The sequence below is a fragment of the Indicator indicator genome, chromosome 1 (genome assembly GCF_027791375.1).
Source record: "Indicator indicator isolate 239-I01 chromosome 1, UM_Iind_1.1, whole genome shotgun sequence".
Taxonomy (NCBI): Eukaryota; Metazoa; Chordata; class Aves; order Piciformes; family Indicatoridae; genus Indicator; species Indicator indicator.
Genome location: NC_072010.1, coordinates 120323169 through 120339380, shown reverse-complemented (window position 1 = coordinate 120339380; position 16212 = coordinate 120323169). Strand labels below are relative to the sequence as shown.

At 37.7% G+C, this 16212-nt stretch overlaps 1 protein-coding gene across 5 annotated transcripts in view; it reads right to left on the bottom strand.

Moving 5' to 3' along the window:
- Positions 1 to 16212, bottom strand: part of CASK (calcium/calmodulin dependent serine protein kinase) — a 196687-nt gene that overhangs the window by 21840 nt on the left and 158635 nt on the right. For 3 of the 5 annotated variants that reach the window (XM_054387798.1, XM_054387806.1, XM_054387789.1), the window contains 6 exons: positions 13809 to 13997; positions 12380 to 12458; positions 9853 to 9938; positions 7959 to 8027; positions 2456 to 2524; positions 1075 to 1110 (listed from right to left, as the gene is read on the bottom strand). In XM_054387798.1, the coding sequence (XP_054243773.1) occupies positions 1075 to 1110; positions 2456 to 2524; positions 7959 to 8027; positions 9853 to 9938; positions 12380 to 12458; positions 13809 to 13997 (528 nt within the window). The remainder of the gene's footprint in view (positions 1 to 1074; positions 1111 to 2455; positions 2525 to 7958; positions 8028 to 9852; positions 9939 to 12379; positions 12459 to 13808; positions 13998 to 16212) is intronic. The other 2 variants (XM_054387825.1, XM_054387815.1) reach the window with 1 other exon arrangement.

The window sequence follows — 16212 nt, the reverse complement described above, 5'->3', positions numbered from 1 at the left end:
TCTGTCTGCTCATTAAACTATGACAAGAGGCAAATGAAAACCTCATACAACAGCTTTCATAGAATCTTTCCAGGATTACACTCAAGTAGTTGGAAACTTTCCAAGAGAAGGCTGGAAAAACTTTATAGCTTTATAGGAAGAACTTAAAAAATGGGAAACAGAGTTGTAACAGATGTTATGGACAACTTAACCAGATAGTAGTATAAAAAGACTTTCAGAGACAATAGATCATGGACTTACTAGATTCTTTTGAATAGAATCACAAGAGTTGCTATTAAAACCCTTGCCAGAGAAAAAGGCTGAGTCCACAGTTAAAGATTCAGAGGCAGATTCTGGAGGGGCTATATATAAATGGATGGAGATGAATCACAAATCACTTGATGATATGTGTGGATTTGGAGGCTGAAGTAAAAAATAATAAATTCTTAAAACTGCAAAGGGAATCCTCTGCAGAGCCCATAAGGGATTTCTTGGAATTCTCTGGAGAGAGAACATCTTTCTTTCGTCTTTGGTACTACTATCAGGTCAAGGTACCAAAGTTAAAGGAGGTGACTAAATCTGGCCCTTAGGACTGAAAACCTAAGTGACTATGTTCAACCTTTATCAACCTTTAATAGAAACTGTCTTTAATGTTTTATTGAAGAGCTTTGCTAGAGTTAATAATAGTTACAGACCAGCTCAAGCTGTACCATGTTTTAGACTGTTAGACACTTTGCCCTGTTAGTCTCCATTTCAGCTAAAATACACATTTGATTTTTCCTCTAAGATGGAAATCTGCACAGGTCACTGCACAACAGTAAGTCTGTTAATGCATTCTGAACTAAACCAACATCACCAGTTAAAACTTACAATGACTTTAACATATAGACACATGGGAGGGAAAAAAAAAAAAAAAGCTATTCTGAATTAGCCATGAACAAATGAGTTAAAAAAGAGAAATGAAAAAATGGAACAATTTTCCCAAGCTTAAATGTTTTAGTTCTGCACATACAGAATATGAAGGGGGGAAAGAGAAGCAGGGATGTTCACTAGCAGCTAAGTTTACAAAAGCTCCCATGGAGGATATCTATTCACCTGTCGTCCTTTTGGTTGTGTTGTCGATGGCAAGTCCTGCAGAATAAAGTCAACCCAGGAGAAGAAATTTTCATTTTACTTTTTAAGGGTAATCAACACCATTTGTTAGTGATTCATACTAACATTACAGTAAAATGGTAAGTCAGACAAAATATAAAGCATTGACCCATGTTTAGAAGTAATTTTTTTTCTTAAAGAAAAATCAAACCCAGGCTTGTTTAGCAGCAAGCTGAAGAAAGCAAGTAAAAGTTTAAGCAGATAGAGAATGTGCTTTTTAATACATAATTCAGCATCTTCAACACAAAAGCACTGTCAAGTGAAAGAGGCTCTTTCCATGAATGCCTTTTCCACTTAATACTTAGCCTTGTTTTTAAAAGAGAAGGGTGGCTATTATAAATGTTAAATATTATTATTAAAAATATATAATGTGATTGTGCTGAGGCATAAGATTATAAACACTAATCATGTTGCACATTCAATTGAATTCACAGAACAATTCTCAAATTTTCCAACCACGCTATTATTTTTCATTTTTGAAAATTAACAAGCACTTTACCTTGTTGGAAATGATTTCTAAGTGGTAATTTTTGGTTTTTTTTTTAAGTAAAGGAGTAGTTACTCAGATTATTTATTTACTTTTTTTAGCCAGTCCCAAGAACTCATGATATCGACAGCACTCTTACTGAAGGAACTTGTGTGTTACATTGGTTCAAACAACGACAAATGGATAAACAACACAAATTTGAACGGTCATGTACTTTAGCAAAACAACAGCACCTTCCTACCCCAATACCTACGAAACAGAAGTACTTTGTGTTAAAGATGTGATGATAATAGCTTGGTTTGGAGTGCAGTTTAAAGCCACTTCTTTTTTTGCTTTCCATATCCAGGCAAGGCTCATGTTTCACACAGTATGTGCACGTACCACAACAGCAGAGGGCACACCAATTCGTGAACTCAGATAGCGGAAACCAGTACACGTTCCAGAGGTCTCTCAGAACACAGAAAGAGTCTAAAATGTCTTGAAATACCAACTGCACAGTTATTCTTTCTTCAAATACTGCTTCCAAAGTTCAGGATGGAAAGAAAACTTCCACTTTAACCCTTTGCTTAGTTTTGAGGAAACTGCTAACAGTGATTTAAGGATGACTGACGTGGCGTATTACGGTTAACAATGACTTTGCTAAATGGCTTTTAAGGAGAAGAATACGTTGGGGGAGAAAACCCTTTAAAAAAGAAAAGGGGGAGTTACATATGTGATAACCTGGGTTCTATCAGCAGGACACAATTTTCCACTGACCACACGATAAGTATAACAGTAATGGCAGATGAGCACCAACAAAACTTTCACACTTTCTCTGTGTGGAACTGGAAATCTTACCGAAACAGAATTGTTAGTGCTGCTATGACCATTAGCTGGGGACTGTCTGGATGTAGAGGGGGAATCTCTCTGAAATAAGACACAAGGTTCATTAACAACACAACACTATCACAGAAACACAGATATATTTAAAAGAACAGTTACATCCACAGCTTTATAACCATTTGCTTAGCTGCTTCATCTGTGCAAGTTTCCACACTACAAACTCCATAAATCTGATTTTATTTTTTCCCATAGTTGAAGATTCAGGTTTGACATTTTGATGTATCCTAAGTAATAACTAGTTTTACATTGTCTTAGCAATCAAATAGTTTCTAAGTATCTGGGACCTCTCAGATCTGCCATGGCTGACAATGCTAAAGGCCATTGGTCATACTGGTGTCTTCATTAAAGGTTTGACCTGAAAGTGATACCTTAAATAATACTTTGTATAGAATGAGGCACATATCCTATTTTAGAGAGTCTTCTAAACACGTTTTTCAGCGATGTGGTAAAGATCAGTGTTGATCAGTTTCTACTTTTTAAACCACATCTCCCTGCAGAGTCTCAAAGACATTGAAGCTAACACCTGAAAAGGAAGTTGAATGCTCTCTTCTCAGTGCATAGTAGAAACTTCTACAGAAAGGAATTTCTGACTGGGCTCTGCAGAGGGAAGGAAGTCACTTGTAGAGGAATCTTTCTCACATGCCAGTTTGACTGAATAGTATTTAATTCCACAAGATCAGATAACTAAGCCACCTCTGGGAAATAGAAGGAACCTTAGAATATAATATTCCATATCAGAAATGTTTAGGAATGTCTGACAACTTTGCACAATGTGAAAAGATAAAAAAAAAGGCTAAAACAGTTTTCTAAGACAGAGTCACCTCTGTAACACATTTTATCAACACAAGTGCCCTTTACAACTTAAAAACCAAAACTGGAGAAAAACTGTTTATGCAACATTAATCAAGTAAAGGTCCTTTACTGATATTCACCAACTTGCACTAATTATTTGAGAGCCTTCATAGCTACTGTAAAGTACCAAGAAAAGCTAAAATGGCAGGAAATAGTTCATTTCTCTTGCTGTCTATACAACTTGATGTACAACACTCCTGTAAAACTTCCGAACTTTTTTGTGGACTCGTTAGGCATGATTTCACAGGAAGTTCCATATGTAGCTATCTAGACAATTTGACAATTTTAACACAGTTGAGGACATGTTTTATGGCTGTGAAATCATTGTGGTCCAAAGTATGTAGGTTTGTATACTCCTGCTAAATGCATAAGAACAAAATGCTCATTTGGTCCCCAGAACTATTTGCAGCCTGTAACAAAGACTGGGGGAAAACAGCCCTAATTCAATTTCCAAAATCACTCCAGCATAAGTTTAAAATGCTCGAATGAGATCAAATAAGCTATTCATTACTGAAAAAAAAATATATATAGAAGAAAGAAAAGCTTAAAAGAACTACTACTCCTTTTCTTTGTGTATGGGATTATCAGCATCACTTTTACCAAGGCAGCCAGGAGATACTTTTTACCAAAAAAGTGACTTCCTTCTTCTAGAAACAGATTTTCTGCTTGCTCTGCAGTTCTGTCTGCTGTTTTATCCCTCTCAAGAAGAAGAGAAAAGAATTATTTTACCTTTTCTGTCTTTTTCTTTAATTAAAAACCTCCCACCCTAGTTTGTTATGATCTGCTGGTTTAGCAGGATGTGATGGTTTAGTGATGGTTTAGCAAGGAAAAGCTTTGGAAAGTAATGCAAGCACCCAAGTCATCTGGAGAAAAACAAGTTTACAGTAACTTGGAGCATGCTCCTATTTCTGGACTCTTTCGAAGGCTTCTCCCTTTGAAGGAAATTTTCTTCATGTGGAATGTTTTGATTGGTGTTCCTCCAACAAATCACAGCAGAAGAGAGCACATTACTCAAAAAAAAAAATGCTCATCATAACATACTAAGGAAAAGACCTACTTTCAGTGCTACTGGTGATTTCAGTACTAACTCAGAAAGGAAGCTATCAAGCTAGTCAAGAGTCATATGTACAACTGAAAATAATTAGGCAGTTTAGCCACAGTTCCAAAGGCATTTAAGGGAACCTGGTCTTTCTTTCAGACTGAAAAGTTAAGAGAAAAACTGTATTATGCAGAGTCTAATGAGACAAATCAATGAGTAGAGTGACCCTTGCAAAATGGAAATACTGCTTGGAACAGGACTAGAGAATTTCAGCTTTGACTGTGAGTTTGTTAAGTAAATCAGAAAAAATCCCAGCTCTCCTGGGGATGAGAGTAGGAAAACACATGGAGGATCCAATGACTTCATGTAGTGAAGTGTTACCATTGTATTTCAGTAGAACTTCACTATGTAGACTTCTTAACCTTGTCTAGCCACAAGCCAGATAACAGAATAGCAGTCTTCTGGATGAGCTGAAGCCACCACAGCTGAAGCCTTAGAGGAAACATTCACACTTATTTCCAAATGGTGGCAAAACTAGTTTCCTGCTGATTCATTGTTCTTAGATATGGATTATATATGATAAGTCAATGCATTTGAGATGTAATCCTATAGAAGAAGTCAGTTATGTCTACTAGATGCAGCCTGATCAAACTGGATCAAGAACAGCTAGATTAATGACACTATTGCCAGATTCACAAAACCCCTGAAAATACATTTCAATTTCAGTCTTGCTCAAGGAACCTTTCTGGAAGCATTTTTAATACAAATGTAAAAAGGATCAACAACTATAAATAGTCTTATAGCCTGAGCACTAATAGAAACATTGAAGGAAAAAAAAAATCCATGTATACAAATGTAATTAAGGCAAAAGGCTTCCTCAGTTGGATAAAGCTGAAACATATAAACAGCAATAAGAATGTGTTGCAGTAATTATTTAAGTTCATGTCTACGTAAATCTGGAATTTCCTGAGTATCTGGATCAGAAAACAAAACATCCTGATCACTGTGTTGTCTAGATACGTGTATTAATTCAAGCCATTTGCCACAGTAATGACTAAACAGTTCACAGAACTCATTTTAGTTGGAAAAGACCTGTAAGATCATCGAGTTCAACCATTACCTGACTCTACCAAGTCTGGTGATAATGCATGTGCCACAGCACCACATCTATGTGTCTTTTAAATGCCTTCAGGCATGGTGATTTAAAAGTTTATACAATGGATTTCCTAAGTATTATGGTTACAAGCAAAGTCTGCTTCATGAAATAGAAGGTCTGGTAACTGAATGGAAGGATAGGTGCAGGAAAAGTCACAACTCCCTAAGACCTTGAAATTATTCAGCTGAGATTTTGGAAACTGCCTAGCGACACTGAAGTACCATTACATACTACAGGGACAAGACTTCTCTAAACATGCAAAAGTGGCTTAATATTTACAAAACACAACTACAATATTTCTCTTAAATGCCTACAAAAAAGAGAAAAATGTGGCATGTGACATGCAGATCTCAGTTATTAAAAATATAATAGCCTGCATCTCACCTTTGTATATAAAGATGTAAATACAGTTTCCTTATAAAAAGCAGATCACCTCTGATTTTAGTAACATTTATTTTTTCTTATTCAGGATTAAAAAGATATTTTGCAATCCAATGACATGATCATGGTGGAAGTCTCAACCTCCCCCACCCCAAACCAGTTATAGATTCTGTTTTAGATTCCTGTCCTGGTAAAATTATACTATGTAAGCATCTGTTCATGACTGAATGGGTGCCAGAACCGAAAAAATCTTTACTGAAATACTGCCAAAAATACCTTAACTAAGTGAAGATCCAATATCCCTGAATTTATCCCGCTAGAGAGCAGAAGCAAGCTTTCTGTGTCTTAGTAATCAAGATTAATTTTTAGCCTTTATCAATGGTTCAGAATTTGCTTTAACATCTGGATCACAATCCTGAAAAATTCTGTGAAAAAAAAATTCTGTTGGTACCAAAGGACCAGTGATGTTTCAAAAGGATGATTTTTAAATGTTGGATTTTTGTGTACACTTGTAACAGCTGAAAATCTAGCCACAGTCATGGTGTGGCTGAGCAGGTGGAACAGACTCAGCCACTTCTGATTAAATGAATGCTAACTGCTACAAAATGTGATGATGACATACAACTTTCTAGTTTTGCTGTTTTTCAGAAGGAGGGTTAAGAGTCCATTTTCCTGTCTTCTGTGAAATTGTCATGCAGAACCGAAGCTAAAGAAAAGAGATGACCTGCTACTACTAAAATGATACCTAATGGTATTAATTTAAAGATACATGCTGAATTATTTTCTCCAAATAATCATCTTCCCAGCAGGTCCTATAGATTCACAGGTTTCTGTATTTTACTCTTGGGAAGTGAGATATCCTTTAGTATTACAGCACAGAAGTCAATACACACATTTGTCAGCACAATCTATACTTCCTATTTGATTTTTTTTTTAAGCCTTTTCAATTCATGGAAAAATTCTGCTTTCATATTTACACCTGTTAAGAAAACTGGCCTCATAGCTGAAAATTTGTCCAACCTTCTACCTCTAAAATGTTTTAGTTAGTGTTGACTTCTATTAGAAATACAGAAGGCAACCAAAAAGCAGTGTATTTCTTTTTCTTGCAAACAGATTGTTCTGACAATCACTACAGTAGCTTCTGTGTGGTCTAGCATTTTGAGACACAAAAACAATTAGGGTGAAATCACAGCTCTAATTGAGGTAAGGTGCTTGAATTCGACAGGGATTGTGATTTCACTCTCGGAATTCTAACTCGGGAACGGTTTGTGCAGTTAAGCACGTGGCACAGAAACACTGGCATCATCTACATATGCCATCTGTATGCTTAAGTTGGAACAGTAGCTCTCAAGTAGCCATTTTCTAGGATTTAATTCCCAATCAGTTGCAATCTGGAACGTAACTTTGTGAGCAGAAGGGAACGCAACGTTACTGTGCAAAACCCGCAACACCAAGTTTCTAGTTCCACAAAAAACTAACTCCACATCTGTTTGTCTTCTGCAGTGATAAAACCCATTTTTGCATGGAAACGTAATATTAAGCCACATGTAACTGTTACAGACAACCATCACAAATTTACCTCAACAGGATTATACAGAAACAGATTCTTCAATTAACCCTTAACAGCCTAACGCAGTAAAATGATGTTTAGTGTCTAAAAACAGGAAGGATAGTTCCTCATCACAGGAGCTTTAACAGACTTCCTGGAGAATGCGTTTAAATTGTATTTTTTTGGGAAGGGGCTTCCCAAATGCATGAGTTGAAGATCCCCTTTCCTCCTTTTTTGTTTTTATTTTTTTTTTAATAGGCTGTAAAGAGTTAGTTAAGGTACTGATGAGATGAATATGAAGGCAGGGCTGAGTAGGCAGGTGGGACCTACTCGTGTTCCGTTATCTTTGTTGTAAAATTGGTGTGCGTGATCTAACAGGACAGGCAGAAACAATTTCCCAGAAAGCAGTAACATTCAGCCATCAGCAGGCAGTTAGTTACAGGACTGAGGAAGAAATGGGATGGTTCATTAAATTCATTACCTCACAAGATGAAGATTGCGTGCGGTAACTTGGCACAATCTTAAAGGTAATACTTCCACGCATTTCCCTCTGCAAAAAGAGAAGAAGTGCTTTAAAGACAATGACACTGAAGATCTCCATAATCTCCAAACCACTAATGCTGGAAAGGAAACCATCATAGCTCCAGAGCAGCAAGTAAAGTAAGTATTAAGTAAATATTCAGAATAGCTAAAATGCTAGGGCTTGCTTCACATGTCGTGTATGAACAATTAAATCATCTCAATCTAAAAGATACATTATTGGTTTGTTTGCCTGATTTCAGAGGCCTAGAATCTACAGCTGTATTTTAAGGTGAGAGACTGAGAGATGTGTAGGTTTGGTCCACGTCAATCTTTTCTTTGTATCTATGTTCTTATGGTCCACAAAGTCTTTGCTACTAAAATGACATTTTCCCCTTCCATCACATATGTTAAAGAGCAGAAGTGTATCCACAGCTTGTGGAAAGCTGCATGTTACTGCACTAAAGGTAGAAACATAAGAAATAGTCTCATCAGAATGGAACATGGGGTCTGACAGTTTGAATTTCTGACAGTTTAAGAATATTGATAAGAAGCAGTTAACTGCAGAATAGCAGCAGATTGTGACGACATGCTAGCTCAGCCGTGTTTTCCTCAGTGACACTTTGAATCCAAGTGCCACCACATGGCTGACAACTGCAGGACTTGATCTGGGCAGAGAGTAAGCAGATCACTTTAAGTGAACTTGGGAGTTTTTCCTTTCTTTTCTTTGGCTGGCTTACTGTGAGTCAAAAAACTGGACTCTTAAGTTTCTCTGTATGGTTCGGGACACAACAAAAGGATCAGTGATAACATCCAAGGTCCCAAGGTTAAGGTAGCATACAGGAAAATTTGTAAGTGTTATGGAATATCAAATTGACTTTACTAGCAAGGCCCAAGATGGAGTGTTCCTGTCAAAAGCCAGATTGGCTGAATTAAAAATACCTTTTTTTTCCCATTTTAACAGTAAAAGCCACGGGCCACAATAGTAACAAACTGAGAGAAGGGATGTTCTAGTGACATATAGGGAACAAGTTTTTTCCTGTGATGCCAATTAAGTATTGGAACGGATTGCTCAGAGTCACTTGCCCTGCCAAATCTCTGTCCTGGCATGTTTTCAAGACTTACATAGGAAAAACCCTGAGCAACCTGGGCTGCATTTAATGTTGACCCTGCTTTGTTCAGGAGATTGGACTGAAGACCTCCTGAAGTTACTTCCAACCTGAATGGTTCTATGACTTACTGTCTCTGTATTTGTGTAGCAATTATACCAATTCTTTTCCCTCACAATCCATTCAGTGACTACACTTAATGTAGGTTGAAGATTTAAGATAAGGGCATGATCTTTATAGACTAGCTTGGGATGAATAATAGAAGCAAAGCAGTATTTTTTCTGTTATGTCCACTACAGATAAAAGAAGAAACTCCTGCATTTCAACAAAGGAAACTTAGACATGAAAAAAAAAAGTCCTAAAATGCACAAGACTTAGACTCTAAGGTCAACTGCCTGGAGAGTTTGGGGAACTTCCATTCGTCAAGTTGATTTTAAAAGCTGGTCAGACATACATCTGACAAGAATGGTTGGGTGTCAATGACCTTTTACTGTGGGACTAAATGACATAAATAAAATGACACCTGGAGGTGTCTTCTATCATTCCTGGGTATAAGGTGCAAAAAAGCCACTACTGACAAACAGGTAAGGTCCTATATGAGGCTTTAACACAGGAATGCAGGAAGAATTTGACACATGCACAAGAAGAGGAGAAAAAGAGAGAGGATGTTACATGAAATTATGTGGAAGTTTTGTGAAACTGACAGCCACTCTATAAAAGAACAGGAGAAAGATTTCAGGCACTTACAAGCATTTTTTGTAGTTGTTCTACAGTTTGATTTGCCACACTGATTCCATTTATTTCTCGGATTTCATCCCCTACATGTAGCGTACCTGTGGAGTTAACAAAACATGCAGTCACCTTCAACATGCTCTTACCAAGTGAGCTAATAATAAGACAGTACTAATACTCATACAAAGGCATATATACATATAAACAGTAAAAGAAGTGTGTTTTTTGCTAGATTCAAAAAAGGACTTTGGTAGCTAGGTATCAGCTATCAAAGCTTACAAATCTGTTTTTCAGAGTGCAGTCAATAAACCCACATGAGATGCCCAGGCACCCTCTAAAATACCAGAGGAAAACATCATTCCCTTACAAGGACACTGCTAACCCCCCCATATTGAAATGAAAGTCAGGTCATCTGCAATTAGTCAGATGGAAATGCTCAACAGAAATATTCAAGCAGTATTTTATCAGATGGCTACTTAATGCAGTTTGGTTTGTGAATAGTCTTAATGTTAACTGTCAGGTTGCTGTATTTTTAAGCATCTTTGATGTTTGCTTTGCCACAGCTACAATATGCATTTTCTGTATGTACACAGTCAGCAGCAAAACCAGCATGGATTAAGATACTGATAGCTGCTGAGAAATTATGCTGTTCCCCTGAAAACAGTATTTATTGTATGAGACAGAATCTACAGGTAAAAAGTGAATGGACAACTGAGCTAAGTTAAGGCACAGACACAAAGGTGAAAGCAAAGGCATAATTAAAAGCCTGAGGTACAAGATACAGTTCATCTACCTATCCTGAGAACGCAGACAAGTCAACAAGGAGATAATTTTTAATGACTGAAACTGGTGTTTCATTTTCATTGAGCAGAATCCTCTGGAAGGTGCAAGCAGATACCATCTTTACAAGCTTATCTTCCCACTTCAAGTCCCTTACCTTTTGAATAACTCTAATGAATACGACTAAATAAAGCTGGCATAGAGATAGGAGGCAGACTTCACAGCAGCTACTGTTTTGTGATTGGGAATTGTGCAGTTTGTACTTAATATCTCTAGACCTCAAAATGATACAGTTCTTGTAACTCTCTCAGTAGATCTATTATCTAATTTTGCTCTACCTGACAGTTTTCCATATAGCAAGAGAAGATAGCAAAAGAAGAAAGCAGAATCAACAACACAACCTCCCCCACCAAAATAAATAAAAGCTGTAGACCCTATCAATAGGATTCAGAGACATGTGCTCAGTATCATTTTCACCTTACACTTCTGTTGCTCTATTCAGTACAAATATTCTAAATAAAGCTATGCTGAATGAAGCAGTGAGGCTAAGAGACATCTAGAGCACTAACAAAATTAGAAACATTAAAAGAAAAAGATGAAAACAGAAACAATGAAGTATAGATAATTTTTGAACTATGTGCAGAAGAGCTGTCTTAGATGAAGCACATATAGGATAAATTTCCCAAATCTTTACAAATAACAGATAATGTATAATTAAAAAGAGCAGAGTTTTAATGGTCATAGTTGGATTTCTTTTAGCCAGTTAGAACCATATGAAACAATACTCTGCAGAGGATCACCACTACCTAAGCACCAGCAAACCTTCCAGCAATCTCCTTTTAAAATTCGCTTTTAGAAGACAAATAAATTTGAATCAGAAAGTCCTCTAAAAGAATATATGTTTCATATGAATGACATCTTTGGATGAAAACTTTTATCGTTCCTCCCTCTTGACAGGTTTGATCATATCAAGGAGACAAAGTGAATATATCAGAGAAAGGCCTGTTGTACCCTTTCCCTGTTTCATGTTTTGTTTTTTCCTATTTACCTGTTCCTTTGAGACATCAAAAGACAGCAAACTAGAAAAACTAAAGTAAGGTTGCAATCCAAAGTTGCAGATAACAACCTAGCAGGGAAGTTCATCTGTTTAAAACAGGCCAAAGCCACCTATTTTTTCTCATCTGCTCTGGACACAAAAAATGGAAAGATGGAGTAGATTGGAGATGAGAAACGATGTGTTTTCAGGGCTTGCTATAGTAGAGAAAACTAAAAATAAGTATTCAAGTTCTAGGCACAAGAAATACCTTTCTTTCAAAAATTATTTTTCATGAGCTTCAGCACTATAAGTACAAAGATCCTCAGGAACTGTGTGAAAATGTATGGAAGAAATTGGAATTTTTTGTTTAACAAAGCTCTTTAATTTTCCAAAGGAAACTACTGTAACTAGTCTAAGGATTTTTTTTAATCAGACTATTAAACAAGTACAGCACTAGAAATTATTTGCATTTCAATCTCTTACTAAGCTATGCTCCCATTATCCTACTTAATGCCTAAATGAAATACAGTGGGGCCTCATCTCAAAATGCTGCCAGAGATCTGCAACTGGAAGAAGGCAGTTAACAGGACTCCATCCAGGACCAGAAGGACATTAGTGTGGAACAGCAGCAATCAAAATGAGGAGTATGTCCAGTTACACAGTTTGTACAAAATTCTCTAAATGATAGTGTCAGAGAGAACAAAACTATTCCTGACACATGATTACCTTGCCGGTGAATCATTCCTCCGTGCATAATTCTTGCCACAATGCAATGGTTCAGCTCATTCATTTTTAAGGTGATTCCCTAGAAAGGAGAAGAAAATGCTTATACTTTTAAAATAAAACATTAAGCAGAGTGATTCTTGAGCAAAAGCTTGAAGGAAAAATATGAATTTGAAGGTTGAAAGTTTGCCACTCAAATGTGAGCAATGAAAACAGATACAATTTGTAAGTGAAGTTTAGTATAGCATCATAGAATCAGTCAGGGTTGAAAGGGACCACAAGGATCATCCAGTTCCAACCCCCCTGCCCTGGGCAGGGACACCTCACACTAGATCAGGCTGGCCAGAGCCTCATCCAGCCTGGCCTCAAACACCTCCAGGGATGGGGCCTCAACCACCTCCCTGGATAACCCATTCCAGGCTCTCGCCACTCTCATGGGGAAGAACTTCTTCCTCACATCCAGCCTGAATCTCCCCACTTCCAGCTTTGTTCCATTCCCCCTAGTCCTATCACTACCTGATAGCCTAAAAAGTCCCTCCCCAGCTTTCTTGTAGCCCCCTTCAGATACTGGAAGGCCACAAGAAGGTCACCTTGGAGCCTTCTCTTCTCCAGACTGAACAACCCTAACTCTTTCAGTCTGTCCTCATAGGAGAGGAGCTCCAGCCCTCTGATCATCCTGGTGGCCCTCCTCTGGACACACTCCAGCATGTCCATATCCCTCTTGTAATAGGGGCTCCAGAACTGGACACAGTACTCCAGGTGGAGTCTCACCAGAGCTGAGCAGAGGGGGAGAATCACCTCCCTTGCCCTGCTGGCCACACTTCTCTTGATGCAGCCCAGGATCTGGTTGGCTTTCTGGGCTGCAAGTGCACACTGACATGTTGAGCTTCTCATCCATCAGCACCCCCAAGTCCCTCTCCTCAGGGCTGCTTTCCAGACAGTCACTACGCAGCCTGGATTTGTGCTTGGGAATGCCTCAACCCAGATGCAGGACCCTGCACTTCTTGTTGAACCTCATGAGGTTGGCTTGTGCCCACCTCTCCAGCCTGTCAAGGTCCCCTCTGGATGGCATCCCTTCCCTCCAGCGTTTCTGCTGCACCACACAGCTTGCTGAGGGTACACTCAATGCCATATTAGTATATGAGAACATAAGAGTCCACTGTGTTAAAGATGTAATTCTGTGACCAGTTTGGTTTAAAGCCTAAGCTCCTGTAAGTTCTAGAAGGCTGTTTTTGAACCAAACCAGCTCTATTGGTACAGCAATAGTACAGATGCACACAAAGCATTTAAGGAGATACACACGAGAGCAATTACCTACAAAGGCTGCTGAACTATTCCAATCACACTGGCAAACCTTACTTAAAGGGCAGCAGCTGTCATCAAAAGGATAATCCTATTGGTCTTTCTGAGTACAAAGTGAATCAAAGGATACCATTGGTTCGTCTGTGTTCTTCTGGAACTGCACCAGTCGCACTCGTGTTACGTTCTCCATGTCCATGTCGCCGTTGGCGCTCTCTGGCGAATCTCCGTTTAAGTATGGAGAGGTGGGAGGAGGTGTAACCCTCAGCGCTTCATCACTGTAAACTTCATGTGCCACTACATCATGAGTTTGAAGTAAGGCCTAGAGGAGATTACAGCAACAAAACAGGAGGCTTCCATCAGCTCTGATGTCCCACACTCCTTCCTTGTAAGTCATTTTGAAGCTTTTCAAACATTAAAGGAAATCCAAGGTATTTGAGCCTCACTTTCTATATAGGAACTTTCCTTTAAAGAGTCTTAAAACATCAGCAGATTGCAAATGCATACACACACGTGTTAGCCTTTAACACCTGCATGAGTAAACCTGATTTTCTTCTGCAGACATCTCAATGATGCTGCTTTCCTCTTCCCCACCCTGTCGACACTTCCAATGTGTCACAATTAAGCTACCTTTACTTATGTGCCTACACAAAGAATTAGGAAGCTAACTGAGGTTCATAATTACACTAGATGACTTCTGAATGTGTTAACAAAAATTAACACAAGCTTGGAAACACCAGGTATAGAAGTTCAGCAAGCTCAGTTTAAATACTGAAAACATTTAATGTAATGACTACTACTGAACTTTACTTAAAGATGCTTGTTTTCATGCATTTCTGTTAATCTTGATAATTTATTTTTCCCCTTCTTTTTTCTTTGCAAAACATGATAATCCTGCTGAAAATATGTTCAGTGAGAACAATTGCTTTGTACTGTATAGCAGGATCACTGTCTGCAAATAGCAGCATGGGAAAGCATATGATGATGGATAAAACTTTGATATTTAATTAAGTAAAAGCATTCTAGTGCAACAAACATTTCAATTGCTGCCACTTGCTGGACATATATAATAGAGTTGTTTACAGATAAAACTGGCACCTTTGAAATACTACTCAAAGCTGTGTAATGGAATAAGAGCTCCTTGGAAATTCATACATAACTAATGAGGTACTTGATAATCTTTTAAAGAATTCTTTAGTTATCTGTTCAAAGACCTTTATGCAAAATTTAGAGACAGTTCTATACATTAAAATATTAAGCATGTACGGAGTGATAGTTTATCCCTGTACCCATAAGGCATAGAAAGGAAAAACAAAATGAACACAGCAAAAAGCTTTTAACTTGGAGATCTCAGTGCCAGTAGAAGTACACAAATGCATGCTTCATTGGCTTTGGTTGTATAAAGGGCTGTACACAGTACAAACCACTATAGTGTGGCTTAAGTAAACAAGACAGACTATACTCCACTGTCTGCTGATACACATTAGATAATAACATAAACAGCAGTAAAATACTCTGATTATCATACAGGTGTTAATGCAAATGATCCTACTTATTACACCTTTATTGCTTCAATCTCTGTGCCTGAGTTCAGCAACCTACTGACCAGATTATTACTCTGTACAACGCTTGGTAAACACATTGAGTGCAGGCTGACAGCGCTGTTTTACACAATTATTTCATTAATTAATAGTACCTATTTTAAAGGCTTTGGCTCCTAAGGGAAGTATGGCTGAATGCCACATACATGAGAATAATTTTGTAAGGTCTGAAACTTATAAAAGGTGCATATGGGAGCAGGGGTGAGAATGATGGGAGAGGATGGGGTTGCCTCTTAAATATCTGTACTTTAAAGGTATACTTGCACAGTAACCTATGCTGATTTAACTGCTGCTCTACATGTTAATGCCATTCCTCTCTAACCTAGACTGTCTATTTCTGTCTTCTTGCTCATGCTGTCTCTGTGAGTATTCCAGTTGCCCCTGATTCTTTTTGCTAAATGGATCACTGTTGGAGCAGTTTTTCTCCTCGTTTAGCATGGCACAGTACCAAAGTGTCAGATCAATGTCTGAACAGCTGCAAGGGAGAAGGGATGGGATTCCATCAACTAGCAATTTGGGTTGTGATGTGGTAGACTGACTTACTGAAATTGCTCCTTATCAAAAATACTTGTTAGGGAATTGCATTTTATTCCTTATAAGAAATTACTTTTTATAGAATTGCAGCAAAATAATTCTGACAGATGGTTTTAAATTTCTGAGTCTATCGATTAGAAATAAAGATACCTATAAAAGATGACTTCCAAATCAGTTTTCCTGTCACTTAATTTGATACATGAAACTTTTATATGTCAGAATAATTTTTATTGATGCCTAGTGTGAAACCAATCTACACTTACAAAATGTTCTTTCACCACAGTGCCTAACATTCTTACAATACTGTGTGGTAATTATGGAAAAAAAGGTAAATCAAGTAAAACTGTCGGAGTCCAAATAAAGAAGCTGAGTACCAGATGCTATTAGTTTTTTATTTATTTT